The sequence below is a fragment of the Columba livia genome, chromosome 34 (assembly GCF_036013475.1).
Source record: "Columba livia isolate bColLiv1 breed racing homer chromosome 34, bColLiv1.pat.W.v2, whole genome shotgun sequence".
NCBI classification, from domain to species: Eukaryota; Metazoa; Chordata; class Aves; order Columbiformes; family Columbidae; genus Columba; species Columba livia.
This window is the reverse complement of record NC_088635.1, coordinates 151,194-167,285: the sequence shown is the minus strand read 5'-3', so window position 1 is coordinate 167,285 and position 16,092 is coordinate 151,194. Positions and strand designations below refer to the sequence as shown.

Sequence of the window (16,092 nt, the reverse complement as noted above, 5' to 3'; positions counted from 1 at the left end):
GTCCCATGGCCACCACCATTGGGTCCCCATGGCCACCACCAATGGGTCCCCATGATCACCACCAATGGGTCCCATGGCTACCACCATTGGGTCCCTAGGGCACCACTCTTAGGTCCCCATGATCACCATCAATGGGTCCCATGGCCACCACCATTGGGTCCCCATGGCCACCACCAATGGGTCCCCATGGCCACCACCATTGGGTCCCCATGGCCACCACCATTGGGTCCCCATGATCACCACCAATGGGTTCCATGGCTACCACCATTGGGTCCCTAGGGCACCACCCTTAGGTCCCCATGATCACCATCAATGGGTCCCATGGCCACCACCACTGGGTCCCCATAGCTACCAGACATGCCATCCACACCCCTCCAGCTTTGCCCCCACCATCTCCCGTGGCCCCCCGGCTGTCCCCCCACCGCGCCCCTCACCGGCTGTTGTCCACGTAGCGGATGAGCAGCGGGTAGAGCGCGTAGAGGTCCCTGCAGAGCACGGCGAACTCGTCGCGGATGAGCAGCTCGGCCTCCTCGCCCTCGGCCTTGGCCTCCATGCGCAGCTGCTCCTCCTCGGCCACCACCTTCCCCGCACGCTTCTTCAGCTTCTCCAGCGTGGGGATGAAGTGCGAGCGCAGCAGCTCCGGCCGCGCACGGCTCACGATGGGCTGCGCGAACACTGCGGGGGGGACGGGACGCCATGGGGACACCAACGTCACGTTGAGATCCACCCAGGGCCACCAGCATCATCCATGGGATCACCCGGGGACACCAACATCACGCTGAGATCCACCCGGGGCCACTAGTGTCATGTTGAGATCCACCCAGGGCCACCAACATCACATCGAGATCCACCCGGGGCCACCAACATCACATCGAGATCCACCCGGGGCCACCAACATCACATCGAGATCCACCCAGGCCCACCAGCGGCACATTGAGATCCACCCGGGGCCACCAACATCACATCGAGATCCACCCAGGCCCACCAGCGGCACATTGAGATCCACCCGGGGCCACCAACATCACATCGAGATCCACCCGGAGCCACCAGCATCACCCCATAACCCACAGGAGCCACCAGCATCATCCATGGGATCACCCGGGGTCACCAGCGTCACATCGAGATCCACCCAGGCCCACCAGCGGCACATTGAGATCCACCCGGGGCCACCAGCATCACCCCAAAACCCACAGGAGCCACCAGCGTCATCTGTGGGACTGCCCAGGGCCACCAGCATCATCTTGAGACTCAGCCAGGGCCACCAACATCACCTCAAGATCTACCCAGGGGCACCAACATCACCAGTACCATCCCAAGACCCCAAAGTGCCACCAGCACCACCCCAAGACCCCAAAGTGCCACCAGCACCATCCCAAGACCCCCAAGTGCCACCAGCACCACCCCAAGACCCCCAAGTGCCACCAGCACCACCATGTGGACACCCCCAAGTGCCACCAGCACCATCCCAAGACCCACAAGTGCCATCAACATCATCCCAAGACCCCAGGTGCCACCAGCCTCATCCCAAGACCTACAGGTGTCACCCCAAGACCCCCAAGTGCCACCAGCACCATGCTAAGACCCACAAGTGCCAGCAGCACCACCCCCAAACCCCCAAGTGCCATCCTAAGACCCCCAAGCACCCCCAGCCCCCCCCAGACCCCCAAGCGCCACCAGCACCATCCCAAGACCCACAAGTGCCATCAACATCATCCCAAGAACCCCAAGTGCCACTAGCACTGTCCTAAGACCCCCAAGTGCCATCCTAAGACCCCTAAGTGCCACCAGCCCCACCCCCTGACCCCCAAGTGCCCCCAACCCTCTCCAGACACCCAAGTGCCCCCAGCACCACCCCAAGACCCACAAGCATCACCAACCTCATCCCAAGACCAACAAGCCCCACCAGCACCATCCCAAGACCCCCAAGTGCCATCAACAACCTCCCAAGAGCCCTAAGTGCCACCAGCACCACCCCCAGACCCCCAAATGCCCCAGCACCCCCCAGACCCCCAAGTGCCATCCTAAGACCCCCAAGCACTCCCAGCCCCCCCAGACCCCCAAGCGCCACCAGCACCACCCCAAGACCCAGAAGTGCTACCAGCACCACCTCAAGACCCCCTAGTGCCATCCTAAGACCCCCAAGCGCCACCAGCACCACCCCCAGACCCCCAAGTGCCATCCTAAGACCCCCAAGCGCCCCCAGCCCCCCCAGCGCCCCATCCCACCTGCCAGGCGCTTCATCCAGGAGGCCTCGTCGATGCCCAGGTTGTTGACCAGGATGCGCAGGATGTTGCCCAGCAGCGCGTTGAGGTGGTGGCCGGTGACGCCGGTGGCCCAGGGCCCGCGGGGGACGGTGTCGGGGCCGCGCTCCCACCAGCGGGGCAGGTAGTTGCAGAGCATGGGCAGCGTCACCTCGATGACGTGCGGCATCTCCGTGTAGCGCGCGCCCGACTCCGCCAGCCCCCCGATGTCCCGCATGAGCCGCGCCAGGTCCGGCACGTCGGGACACATGTCCTGCACGCGGGGGGGCAGCCCCAGGACTGCGGGGACATGGGGACATGGGGTGACATGGGGACATGGGGGATATGGGGGACATGGGGTGACATAGAGGGATATGGGGGGACACATGTCCTGCATGCTGGGGGGCAGCCCCAGGACTGCAGGGACATGGGGTGACATGGGGAAATGGGGGATATGGGGGACATGGGGTGACATAGGGGGATATGGGGGGACACATGTCCTGCACGCAGGGGGGCAGCCCCAGGACTGCGGGGACATGGGGACATGGGGTGACATGGGGACATGGGGGATATGGGGGACATTGGGTGACATAGGGGGACATGGGGTGACATAGGGGGACATGGGGGACATGGGGTGACATAGGGGGATATGGGGGGACACATGTCCTGCACGCGGGGGAGCAGCCCCAGGACTGCGGGGACATGGGGACATGGGGTGACATGGGGGATATGGGGGATATGGGGGACATGGGGTGACATATGGGGATATGGGGGGACACATGTCCTACACGCGGGGGGGCAGCCCCAGGACTGCGGGGACATGGGGACATGGGGTGACATGGGGACATGGGGGATATGGGGGACATTGGGTGACATAGGGGGACATGGGGTGACATAGGGGGATATGGGGGGACACATGTGCTGCACTCAGGGGGGCAGCCCCAGGACTGCGGGGACATGGGGACATGGGATGACATGGGGAAACGGGGGATATGGGGGACATGGGGTGACATAGGGGGACACATGTCCTGCACGCGGGGGGACAGCCCCAGGACTGCAGGGACATGGGGTGACATGGGGAAATGGGGGATATGGGGGACATGGGGTGACATAGGGGGATATGGGGGGACACATGTCCTGCACGCGGGGCAGCAGCCCCAGGACTGTGGGGACACGGGGGGACAAGGGGTGACATGGGGGACATGGGGTGACACATGTCCTGCATGTGGGGGGGCAGCCCCAGGACTGCGGGGACAGGGGGACATGGGGTGACATCGGGACATGGGTGGGACATGGGGAACACACGTCCTGCATGTGGGGGGGCAGCCCCAGGACTGCAGGGACACGGGGGGACATGGGGTGACACGGGCTGACATGGGGGACATGGCTGACATGGGGTGGATATGGGGGGGACATGGGGGGGACATGGGTTGATATAGGGAACATGGGGTGACATGTGTCCTGGACACATGGGGGCAGCCCCAGGACTGCGGGGTCATGGGGGAGATGGGGTGACATGGGGACATGGGGGATATGGGTGACATGGGGTGACATAGGCAGACATGAGGGGACACATGTCCTGCACGCAGGGGGGCAGCCCCAGAACTGCGGGGACACGGGGACATGGGGTGACATGGGGTGACATAGGGGGATATGGGGGGACACGTGTCCTGCACGCGGGGGGCAGCCCCAGGACTGTGGGGACACAGGACATGGGGTGACATGGGGACACGTGTCCTCCACATGGCGGGGGCAGCCCCAGGACTGCGGGGACACGGGGACGTGGGGGACATGGGGATAGGGCACATGGGGGGACACGTGTCCTGGACACGTGAGGGCAGCCCCAGGACTGAGGGGACATGGGGTGACATGGGGTGCCACGTGGGAACATACTGAGGGACCTGAGGGGACACGGGGATGCGTGGGGACGCGTGGGGACGCGGGCGGCACTCACTGGCGCGCTCGCGGGGGCTCTTGGTGCTGTAGACCGAGCAGGGGTTGAATTCGTTCAGCTGCGGCTCCAGGAACGCGACCGGGAAGGCGGCGGCGAGACGGGCCAAGCACTCCCCCAGGGCGGGGCGCTGCCTGTGGGGCACCCCACAGCAACCCATAGCGCCCCACGGCACCCCATAGCGCCCCATGGCACCCCACAGCGAGCCATACCAACCCACAGCCCCCCATGGCACCCCACTGTACAGCAGTGGTCAGACGGGCCAGGCACCCCCCCAGGGCGGGGCGCTGCCTGTGGGGTGCCCCATAGCGACCCATAGCGGCCCATAGGACCCCATAGCACCCCATAGTGCCCAAGAGCGACCCACAGCTCCCCATGGCACCCCACTGTAAAGCAGTGGTCAGACGGGCCAGGCACTCCCCCAGGGCGGGGCGCTGCCTGTGGGGCACCCCACAGCGACCCATAGCGCCCCACGGCACCCCATAGCGCCCCATGGCACCCCACAGCGAGCAATACCAACCCACAGCTCCCCATGGCACCCCACTGTACAGCAGTGGTCAGACGGGCCAGGCACTCCCCCAGGGCGGGGCGCTGCCTGTGGGGCACCCCACAGCGACCCATAGCGCCCCACGGCACCCCATAGCACCCCATGGCACCCCACAGCGAGCCATACCAACCCACAGCCCCCCATGGCACCCCACTGTACAGCAGTGGTCAGACGGGCCAAGCACCCCCCCAGGGCGGGGCGCTGCCTGTGGGGTGCCCCATAGCGACCCATAGCGGCCCATAGGACCCCATAGCACCCCATAGTGCCCAAGAGCGACCCACAGCTCCCCATGGCACCCCACTGTACAGCAGTGGTCAGACGGGCCAGGCACTCCCCCATGGCAGGGTGCTGCCTGTGGGGCACCCCACAGCGACCCATAGTGGCCCATGGCGACCCACAGCTCCCCAGGGCACCCCAGAGTGACCCACAGCTCCCCATAGCGACCCACAGCTCCCCATGGCACCCCAGAGTGACCCACAGTCACCCCAGGGTCACCCCATGTGCACCCCAAATCCATGGGCACCCCAAGGCCACCCACAGCCACGTGTCCCATGTGGCCATGGGGACCTCAGGGGACATGGGGACCCCCAGCACCCCAGGGCACAGGCTGGGGGGTTTTGGGGTGCCCCACCTCTCCACGTAGGGGTTGCGGGTGGTGCCCAGCGAGTAGATGCTGCTGAGGATGCGGTAGCACGAGACCTGCACGTCGTCCACTGGGGACGGGACACAGGGTCACCGCTGGCCCCGTGCCCCTTGTCCCCAAGGTGTCCCCAAGGTGTCCCCTTGTCCCTGTAGCCCACACTGCCCTGCACCCCCTTGTCCCCAAAGTGTCCCCTTGTCCCTGCTGAGCCCTCGTCCCCAGCACCTGCCCTGGCCTCAGGTGTCCCAAACATGTTCCCTGTCCCCACCATGTCCCCTGTCCCAGGTGTCCCCAGCACGCCCCCTGTCCCCAGGTGTCCCCACCATGTCCCCTATCCCAGGTGTCCCCACCACCTTCCCTGTCCCCAGGTATCCCCTGTCCCTGGGTGTCCCCTGTCCCCACCACACCCCCTGTCCCCCGTGTCCCCGGGTGTCCCCTGTCCCCATCACGCCCCCTGTCCCTGGGTGTCCCCTGTCCCCAGGTGTCCCCATCATGCCCCCTGTCCCTGGTGTCCCTGGTGTCCCCAGGTGTCCCGCTCACGGATGACGTCGTCGCCGAAGCGGTGCTGCGCCAGGTGCTGGAACAGCGAGGTGAGCACGGGCAGCAGCGCCACCGTGGTGTAGCTGAGGTTCTGCGCCCCCTGTCCCCATCACACCCCCTGTCCCCAGTGTCCCCGGTGTCCCCAGTGTCCCCAGGTGTCCCGCTCACGGATGACGTCGTCGCCGAAGCGGTGCTGCGCCAGGTGCTGGAACAGCGAGGTGAGCACGGGCAGCAGCGCCACCGTGGTGTAGCTGAGGTTCTGCGCCACCCCCTTGACCTGCGTCCGGCTCTGCGTCACCTTCCCCAGCCGCAGGTTCTCCACCATCTTCTCAATGTCCTCGGACGCGCCCTCGAAGAACGAGCGCAGCCCGGCCTTCACGATCTCGGGGCCCGACTTCATCACCGTCCTGGGGACAGGGGACATGGACACGGCGCTGGGGACACGGGACAGGGACACGGCGCTGGGGACAGGGGACAGGGACACGACACTGGGGACACGGGACAGGGACACGGCGCTGGGGACACAGGACAGGGGACAGGGACACAGTGCTGGGGACAGGGGACATGGACACGGCACTGGGGACACGGGACAGGGACACGGCGCTGGGGACACGGGACAGGGGACAGGGACACGGCGCTGGGGACAGGGGACAGGGGACAGGGACACGGCGCTGGGGACAGGGGACATAGGACACGGACATGGCACTGGGGACATAGGACAGGGGACAGGAACAAGGCACTGGGGACATAGGACATGGCACTGGGGACATGGATGCGGCGCTGGGGACACGGGATATGGGACATGGACACGGCACCAGGGACATGGGATATGGGACATGGATGCAGCACTGGGGACATGGGACAGGGGACAGGGACACGGCACTAGGGACATGGGATATGGGACATGGATGCAGCACTGGGGACATGGGACAGGGGACAGGGACACAGCGCTGGGGACATGGGATATGGGACATGGACACGGCGCTGGGGACATGGGACAGGGGACATGGACACGGCGCTGGGGACAGAGGACAAGGGGACATGGACATGGCGCTGGGGACAGGGACAAGGGGACGTGGACACCACCCTGGGGACAGGTGGAGAGTGCTGGGGACATGGGACAGGGACGCCACCTCAGGCACACACAGGGGACAGGGGATATGGGACAGGGACACCACCCTGGGGACACACGGGGGACATAGGACATGGACACCACCCTGGGGACACATGGGGGACATAGGACATGGACACCACCCTGGGGACACATGGGGGATACGGACAGGGACACCACCCTGGGGACACACAGACACTACTGGGGACATGGGTGGCATCCTGGTGGCACCAGGACACTTGAGGCACACGGTGGAGCACAAGGACACGGGGAGCACTGGGACACCATGGGGACACGGCCGATGACACGGGGACACCATGGGGACAGCAACGGTGACACGGGGACACCATGGGGGCAGCAATGGTGACACTGGGACACCACGGGGACACGGCTGATGGCACCGGGACACCATGGGGGCAGCGATGGTGACACTGGGAACACTGTAGGGGCAGTGACAGTGACATGAGAACACTGTAGGGGCAGTGACAGTGACATGGGGACACATTGGGGGCAGCAACGGTGACATGGGGACACTGTGGGGACAGTGATGATGACATGGGGACACCATGGGACAGCAACGGTAACACTGGGACACCATGGGGGCAGTGACAGTGACATGGGGACACCATGGGGGCAGCGACGGTGACACGGGGACCCTTTGGGGACAGCGGCTCGTGTCCTACTTGGCGTCCAGTGACCGCGCCAGGATGTGCAGACAGTTCACCACGGCCGGCGCGTCGGTCCCTGGGGACGGGGACGGGGGGGTCAGGGGCCACCAAGTGCCACCAAGTGCCACCAGGTGCCACCAGGTGCCAGCAGCCCCCCCCGCGTGTCCCCGCGTGTCCCCTCACCGAAGAGCGAGACGCGGTGCCGGACCAGGGCGGCCAGTTTGCAGAACAGGCTGGGGGGAAATGGGGGGTCAGGGGGTGTCCCCAAGACCCCCCAGCGAGGGGACAGTGCAGACCCCACGTCCCCTCAGCCAGGGGACCCCCCTGAGCCCCCCCTGGGGTGTGGGGGGAGTTGCGGTTGTGGGGGTGCAGGGGGGTCTGGGGGGGGGTCCAGGGGGGGTTTGGGGTCCCCCAACTTGGTGACCATCTCCTTGTCATGGTTGGAGATGTGGGGTGGGGGGGTGTGGGGAGTTGGGGGTCCAGGGGGGTTCTAGGGAGGTTCTGGGGGGTCTGGGGGGGCCCAGGGGTGTTTTGGGGTCCCACCACATGGTGACCATCTCCTTCTCGCGGTTGGACGTGTTGGGTGGGGGTGTGGGGGGGTGTGTGGGGAGTTGGGGGTTTGGGGGGGCTCTGGGGGGAACCTGGGGGAGTCCTGAGGGGGTCTGGGGGTCCGGGGGGTTTTGGGGACCCCACCTGGTGACCATCTCCTTCTCGCAGTTGGACGCGTGGGGTGGGGGTCTGGGGGGGTCAGGGGGGTCCAGGGGGGTTCTGGGGGGTTCGGGGGGGTCGGGAGTATTTGGGGGGGTCCGGGGGGTTTTGGGGTCCCCACCTGGTGACCATCTCCTTCTCACGGTTGGACGCGTGGGGTGGGGGTCTGGGGGGGTCAGGGGGGTCCAGGGGGGTTCTGGGGGGTTGGGAGGATTTGGGGGTGTCTGGGGGGGTCAGGAGGATTTGGGGGGGTCCGGGGGGTTTTGGGGTCCCCACCTGGTGACCATCTCCTTCTCGCAGTTGGACGCGTGGGGTGGGGTTCTGGGGGGTCAGGGGGGTCCAGGGGGGTCCAGGGGGGTTCTGGGGGGGTCAGGAGGATTTGGGGGGGTCCAGGGGGTTTTGTGGTCCCCACCTGGTGACCATCTCCTTCTCACGGTTGGACGCGTGGGGTGGGGGTCGGGGGGTCCAGGGGGGTCCAGGGGGGTTCTGGGGGGGTCAGGAGGATTTGGGGGGGTCCGGGGGGTTTTGGGGACCCCACCTGGTGACCATCTCCTTCTCGCGGTTGGACGCGTGGGGTGGGGGTCGGGGGGTCCAGGGGGGTCCAGGGGGGTCTGGGGGGGTCAGGAGGATTTGGGGGGGTCCGGGGGGTTTTGGGGTCCCCACCTGGTGACCATCTCCTTCTCACGGTTGGACGCGTGGGGTGGGGGTCGGGGGGTCCAGGGGGGTTCTGGGGGGTCAGGGGGGTCCAGGGGGGTTCTGGGGGGGTCGGGAGGATTTGGGGGGGTCTGGGGGGTTTTGGGGTCCCCACCTGGTGACCATCTCCTTCTCGCGGTTGGACGCGTGGCCCCCGCTGCCCAGCACCCGCGCGGGGGTGGACAGGAAATACAGGCAGTGGTTGTGGAAGTACTGGTTGATGAGGGGCAGCAGGATCTGGGGGGGGCACGGGGGGGCACAGGGGTCAGGGACACCCCACAGGGACCCCAAACACCCCTAAATACCCCACAGGGACCCCAAACACACCCCACAGGGACCCCAAGTACCCCCAAAAATGCCATAAGGGACCCCAAACACGCCCCACCCCCAAATACCCCACAAGGACCCCAAACACCCCTAAATATTCCATAGGGACCCCAAGCACCCCACACTCCAACATACCTCACAGGGGCCCCAAACACCCACACACACCCCCAAATACTCCATAGGGACCCCAAACACCCCTAAATATCCCATAGGGACCCCAAACACCCCACAGGGACCCCAAACTCCCCCAAACACCCCACAGGGACCCCAAACACCCCTAAATATCCCATAGGGACCCCAAACACCCCACAGGGGCCCCAAACACCCACACACACTCCCAAATACCCCATAGGGATCCCAAACACCCCCCAAAATGCCATAGGGGACCCCAAACACCCCACACCCCTAAATACCCCATAGGGACCCTAAACACCCCAACTACCCCACAGGGACCCCAACGACCCCCAAACACCCCCAGGGACCCCAAACACCCCTAAATATCCCATAGGAACCCCAAACACCCCACAGGGACCCCAAACACCCCTAAATATCCCATAGGAACCCCAAACACCCCACAGGGACCCCAAACACCCCTAAATACCCCATAGAGGACCCTAAATACCCCACAGGGACCCCAACGACCCCCAAACACCCCCAGGGACCCCAAACACCCCCAAAAATGCCATAGGGGACCCCAAACACCCCACACCCCCAAATACCCCATAGGGACTCCAAACACCCCTAAACATCCCACAGGGATCCCAAACACCCCCAAATATCCCCCAGGGAACCCAAATACCCCACAGGGACCCCAAAGACCCCCCCAAATGTTGGGGTCCCCCTGACCTTGGCGAAGAACTTGATCTCCTGCTCGTGGGGGGATTTCTCCACCCGCCCGCTGCTCACCACGGCCTCTGGGGGGACATGGGGACATGGGGACACGGGGACATCGGGGGGACATGGGGGGGACAGGGGGACATGGGGACACGGGGGGGACAGAGGGGACAGGGCGGGGACATGGGGCAGCACTTGGTGGGGGGACACGTGGGGTCTGGGGGGGTTCCCAGGGGTTCAGGGGGTCCCCAAAGGCTCTGGGGGGGTCCCAGGGGTTCAGGGGGTCTCCAAGGGGTCTGAGGGGGGTTCCCAGGGTTTGGGGGTTCCCCAAGGGGTCTTGGGGGGTTCCCAGGGGTTCAGGGGGTCTCTAAGGGGTGTGGGGCGTTCCCAGGGGTTTGGGGGATCCCCAAGGGGTCTTGGGGGGGTCCTCAAGGGCTCTGGGGGGTTTCCAGGGGTTCCCCAAGGGCTCTGGGGGGGTTCCCAGGGTTCGGGGGGTTTCCAAGGGGTCTGGAGGGGTTCTCAGAGTTTGGGGGGGTCCCAAGGGGTCTGGGGGTGTTCCCAGGTTTTGGGGGGGTCCCCATGGTTTCAAGTGTTCCCAGAGGAGTTTGGGGGTGTCCCAGGGTGCAGGGAAGCTCCCCAGGGATTCTGGGGGGGGGTGAGTTCAGGGTTTGGGGGTCTGGGGGGGTTTGGGGGTTCCTGAGAGGGTGAGTTTGGGATTGGGGGGTCCAGGGGGGATTGGGGGTTTCTGAGGGGGTGAGTTGGGGGTTTGGGGGTCCAGAGGGGTTTGGGGGTTCCTGGGGGGATGAGTTGGGGGTTTGGGGGTCCGGGGGGGCTTGGGGGTTCCCAGGGGGGTGAGTTGGGGGTTTGGGGGTCCAGAGGGGTTTGGGGGTTCCTGGGGGGATGAGTTGGGGGTTTGGGGGTCTGGGGGGGTTTGGGGGTTCCCGGGGGGGTGAGTTGGGGGTTTGGGGGTCCGGGGGGGGTTGGGGGTTCATGGGGGGGTGAGTTGGGGGCTTGGGGGTCCAGAGGGGTTTGGGGGTTCCCAGGGGGGTGAGTTGGGGGTTTGGGGGTTCCTGGAGGGGTGAGTTGGGGGTTTGGGGGTCCGGGGGGGTTTGGGGGTTCCCGGGGGGGTCGGGGTGCCGGTTTCGGGGTACCCAGGTGCGCGATGAACTCCTGCGAGATGTCCATCCACTTGAGCAGCTGCTGCAGGAACCCGTAGGCGAAACGCTTCTCGATGGACGACGTGTCCAGCTCCATGTCCTTCAGCCCCCTACGTGGGGGGCAAACGGGGGTCAGGGGGGACCCCCCGCCCCATTGTCCCCCCGGCGTGTCCCCAGTGTCCCCAGCACCCACCGGGTGACGGCGTAGCCCTGCAGCTGCAGGAACTTGAGCAGCTCCTGCGCCTTCTCGCGGTCCCGCGCCTTCTCCTTGGCCGTCAGCGTGTCGTACGGGACCAGCAGGGGGTGCGAGCCCCCCCCTGGGGCCCCCGTCAGCACCCAGGGGTGGGGGGCACCCATGGCAGGGGGGGGCACCCATGGGGATGGAACCCGTGGGAGATGCAATGGGAGAGGAGCATCCGTGGGGTGGTGATGGAGGAGAAGAACCCATGGGAGAAGCACCCATGGGTGATGGGGGGACACGAGCACCCATGGGTGATGGGGGGGACAGGAGCACCCATGGGTGATGGGGGAGGACAGGAGCACCCATAGGGGAGTGGGGGCACCCCTGGGGATGGAACCCATGGGAGATGCAAGGGGAGAGGAGCATCCGTGGGGTGGTGATGGAGGAGAAGAACCCATGGGAGAAGCACCCATGGGTGATGGGGGAGGACAGGAGCACCCATGGGTGATGGGGGAGGACAGGAGCACCCATGGGGGCATTGGGGGGGACAGGAGGACTCATGGGGGTGTTGGGGGGGACAGAAGCACCCATGGGTGATGGGGGGATGGGAGCACCCATGGGGGTATGAGGGGGAGAGGAGCATCCACAGGGTGGTGATAGAGGAGAAGAACCCATGGGAGAAGCACCCATGGGTGATGGGGGGACAGGAGCACCCATGGGTGATGGGGGGGGGACAGGAGTATCCATGGGGGTGTGGGGGGGACAGGAGCACCCATGGGGGTGTGGGGGGGACAGGAGCACCCATGGAGAAAGCACCCATGGGGATGAAACCCATGGGAGATGCAATGGGAGAGGAGCACCCATAGAAGAAGAACCCATGGGAGATACATGGGGAGAGGAGCACCCATGGGTTGCGGGGGGACACCCCGGGGTGGGGGCCACCCAAGGGTGGGGGGGGGACACCCATGGGTTGCAGAGGGACCCCCATGGGGTGGGGGGGACACAGCGGGTCTCACCCTTGGCCTCCAGCTCCTGCTTCTTCTTGCGGCCCCAGGTGTTGTGATAGTTCTCGGCCAACTGCTCCGCCATGGCCTGGGGGACACGGCGAGGTGACACGGGGGGACATGGGGACACGGGGGGACATGGGGACACGGGGGGACACCCACCTGCAGCTCCCGGGACAGCGTCACCCCCGACAGGTCCACGGGCTGGGGGCTGTAGCCATGGCTGGGGTCATAGGTGGCCTGGGGGGGACAAGGGGACCATGATGGGGACAACTTGAGGAACCCCCAGGGTTCGGGGTGCCCTTCACCACCCATGGACCTTGTGGACCCCCAGTATTTGGGGTGCCCTTCACCACCCATGGACCTCATGGACCCCCAGTATTTGGGGTGCCCTTCACCACCCATGGACCTCATGGACCCCCAGTATTTGGGGTGCCCCTTCCCCATTATGGACCTCATGGACCCCCAGTATTTGGGGTGCCCTTCCCCACCCATGGGTCTCATAGACCCCCAGGGTTTGGGGTGCCCCTTCCCCACCCATGGACCTCATGGACCCCCAGTATTTGGGGTGCCCCTTCCCCATTATGGACCTCATGGACCCCCAGGGTTTGGGGTGCCCCTTCCCCATTATGGACCTCATGGACCCCCAGGGTTTGGGGTGCCCCTTCCCCATTATGGACCTCATGGACCCCCAGGTTTCAGGGCACCCTTCACCACCCATGGAGCCCACGGGGGTCTCGGGGGGACCCCGGCGTCCGGGCCCCACCTGTGCAGACTGGGAGATCTTCCTGGTCTTCTTCTTCTCGGCTTTGTCCTCCTCCCCCTCGCGGGCCTTCTCCACCGTCCACTCCCAGGCCAGCATGGCCTTCAGCGACTCCTTGATGGGCCACCGGTAGATCTCCTTGTCCTGGGGGACACGGGGGTCACGGGGGGCTCGGGTGCCCCCCACACGGCCCCCGGGCTGGGAGGGGGCTGGAGGGGAAATGGGGTTTGGGGGGCAGAGAGGACTGAGGGGTCCTGGTGGGGTTGGGATGGTCCTGGTGGGGTGGGAGGGGGCTGGATGGGAAATGGGGGGCCAGAGAGGATTGAGGGGTCCTGGTGGGGTTGGAGGGGGAGAACTGGGCTAGGGGACAGCTTGGGGTGGGGGGCTGGATGAAGTTGGGGGCATCTCAGTTGGGTTGTGGGGTCTGGATGGGGTTGGGGGGGTCAGAATTGGGTTGGGGAGATCTCAGTGGGATTGGGGGGTTCTCAGTGGGGTTGGGGGGTCTGGATGGAGTTGGGGGGAGCAGATGGGGTTGGGGGGAATCTCAATGGACTTGTGAGGTCTGGATGGGCTTGGGGGGTTCTTGGCGGGGTTGGGGGGTCTGGATGGGGTTGGAGAGATCTCAGTGAGGTTGGGTGGCTCTTAATGGGGTTGGGGGGTTCTCAGTGGGGTTGGGGTGGTCCAGACAAGGTTGATGGGGATGGCTGGGGTTGGGGGATCTCAATGGGGTTGGGGGATCTTGATGGGGTTGGGGAGATCTCGATGGGGTTGGGGAGATCTCAGTTGGACTGGGGGGATCTCAATGGGGTTGGGGGATCAGGGGGTCTCAGCAGGGTGGGACACACACACACGGACAGACACACGGACACGGCACCTTCTCGGAGAAGGTCTTGTATGGGCGCAGCATGGGGTGGGTCTTGGCTTCTTCATCCACCGTCTCCCCAAAGGACCAGTTGTTCTGGATCTGCCGAGGGACGGGGACATCATGGGGACATTGTCACGGGGACATTGTCACGGGGACACTAGGGGGGTGGGAACGTGCCGGGGTTGGGGGACCCAGGATGCTCAGGGGAGCAGGAAGAGACCAGGGGGGTCCCATGGGTGCAGCGGGGTCGTGCAGGAACGGGGGGATCAGGAGGGGTCCTGGGGGGCCCATGGGGTCTGGGGGGGGTGCAGAGACCCCATGGAGGTGTTGGGGTGCGGGGGGGTCCCCACCTTGTCGAACGCCCACTTCTCGTGGGTGTACTCGGCGTACTTGTTGATGAACCCGTCCAGCTTCTCGGGGATGATGACGCTGGGGGGACACGCGGTTTTGGGGGGTCAGGATGGGGCTGGGGGGGTTCTGGGGGTGCTGGGGGCGGGGGGGCTGGACCCTACTTGAGGGTCTCGACGGGTTTGGGGTCGAAGTTGCCCTCGGCGTCCACCGACGCCTTCTTCTCCGTCTTGGAGGAGTAACTGGCGTCCACGTAGTCGGGGGGCAGCGCGCCCGCGATGGCGCAGAGACACGGCATGGCCAGCTTGTACAGCTCCGCGTCGAAGCGCTGGGGGGGCACAGGTCACCCTGCACCCCCAGACCTGCATGGGCACCCCCAGACCCACACGGACCCCCCTAAACCTGCACAGACCCCCCCAAACCTGCACAGACCCCCCCAAACCTGCAGGCAGGGCATGGGCAGCTTGTACAGCTCCGCATTGAAGCGCTGGAGGGGCACGGGTCACCCTGCACCCCCAGACCCGCATGGGCACCCCCAGACCCACACGGACCCCCCCAAACCTGCACAGACCCCCCAACCCTGCAGGCAGGGCATGGCCAGCTTGTACAGCTCCGCGTCGAAGCGCTGGGGGGGCACGGGTCACCCTGCACCCCCAGACCCGCATGGGCACCCCCAGACCCGCACAGACCCCCCTAAACCTGCACAGACCCCCCCAACCCTGCAGGCAGGGCATGGGCAGCTTGTACAGCTCCGCGTCGAAGCGCTGGGGGGGCACGGGTCACCCTACACCCCCAGACCCACATGGGCACCCCCAGACCCGCACGGACCCCCCCAAACCTGCACAGACCCCCCCAACCCTGCAGGCAGGGCATGGGCAGCTTGTACAGCTCCGCATTGAAGCGCTGGGGGGGCACGGGTCACCCTGCACCCCCAGACCCACACGGATCCCCCATTGTCCCCATCACCGTGTCCCTGTGTCCCCACCTTGTGCACCTGGGACTCAAAGATGCCCCAGAAGAGCTTGCGGGTGAGGTGTCCCCATCCATCCCCGTGTCCCCATCCACCACCATGTTCCCATCACCATGTCCCCATCCTACTTGTTCCCCTCTATGTCCCCAGTGTCCCCATTATCACCACCTTGTGCGCCAGGGACTCGAAGATGCCCCAGAAAAGCTTGCGGGTGAGGTGTCCCCATCCATCCCCGTGTCTCCATCCCTGTATCCCCATCCCTCTATCCCCATGTCCCCATCCCAGTGTCTCCATCCCACTCACCCCCCCATGTCCCCATTGTCCCCGTGTCCCCACCTTGTGCGCCAGGGACTCGAAGATGCCCCAGAAGAGCTCCCAGGTGAGGTGTCCCCATCCATCCCCGTGTCCCCATCCCTGCATCCCCATCCCTCTCTCCCCATCCCAGTGTCCCCATCCCACTCACCCCCCCTGTGTCCCCCATGTCCCCACCTTGTGCGCCAGGGACTCGAAGATGCCCCAGAAGAGCTTGCGGGTGAAGTGTCCCC

At 65.7% G+C, this 16,092-nt stretch overlaps 1 protein-coding gene across 1 annotated transcript in view; it reads right to left on the bottom strand.

Annotated features, from left to right (window-relative positions):
• The window catches only part of RYR1 (ryanodine receptor 1), a 102,491-nt gene that overhangs the window by 33,850 nt on the left and 52,549 nt on the right, over positions 1-16,092 (bottom strand). Inside the window, 17 exon segments of the mRNA XM_065044230.1 lie at positions 435-675; positions 2,226-2,540; positions 4,195-4,325; positions 5,370-5,451; positions 6,087-6,325; positions 7,713-7,773; positions 7,881-7,930; positions 9,214-9,335; positions 10,272-10,339; positions 11,411-11,526; positions 11,610-11,733; positions 12,614-12,689; positions 12,764-12,841; positions 13,368-13,508; positions 14,239-14,328; positions 14,580-14,658; positions 14,742-14,905. Coding sequence (XP_064900302.1) covers positions 435-675; positions 2,226-2,540; positions 4,195-4,325; positions 5,370-5,451; positions 6,087-6,325; positions 7,713-7,773; positions 7,881-7,930; positions 9,214-9,335; positions 10,272-10,339; positions 11,411-11,526; positions 11,610-11,733; positions 12,614-12,689; positions 12,764-12,841; positions 13,368-13,508; positions 14,239-14,328; positions 14,580-14,658; positions 14,742-14,905 — 2,177 coding nt within the window.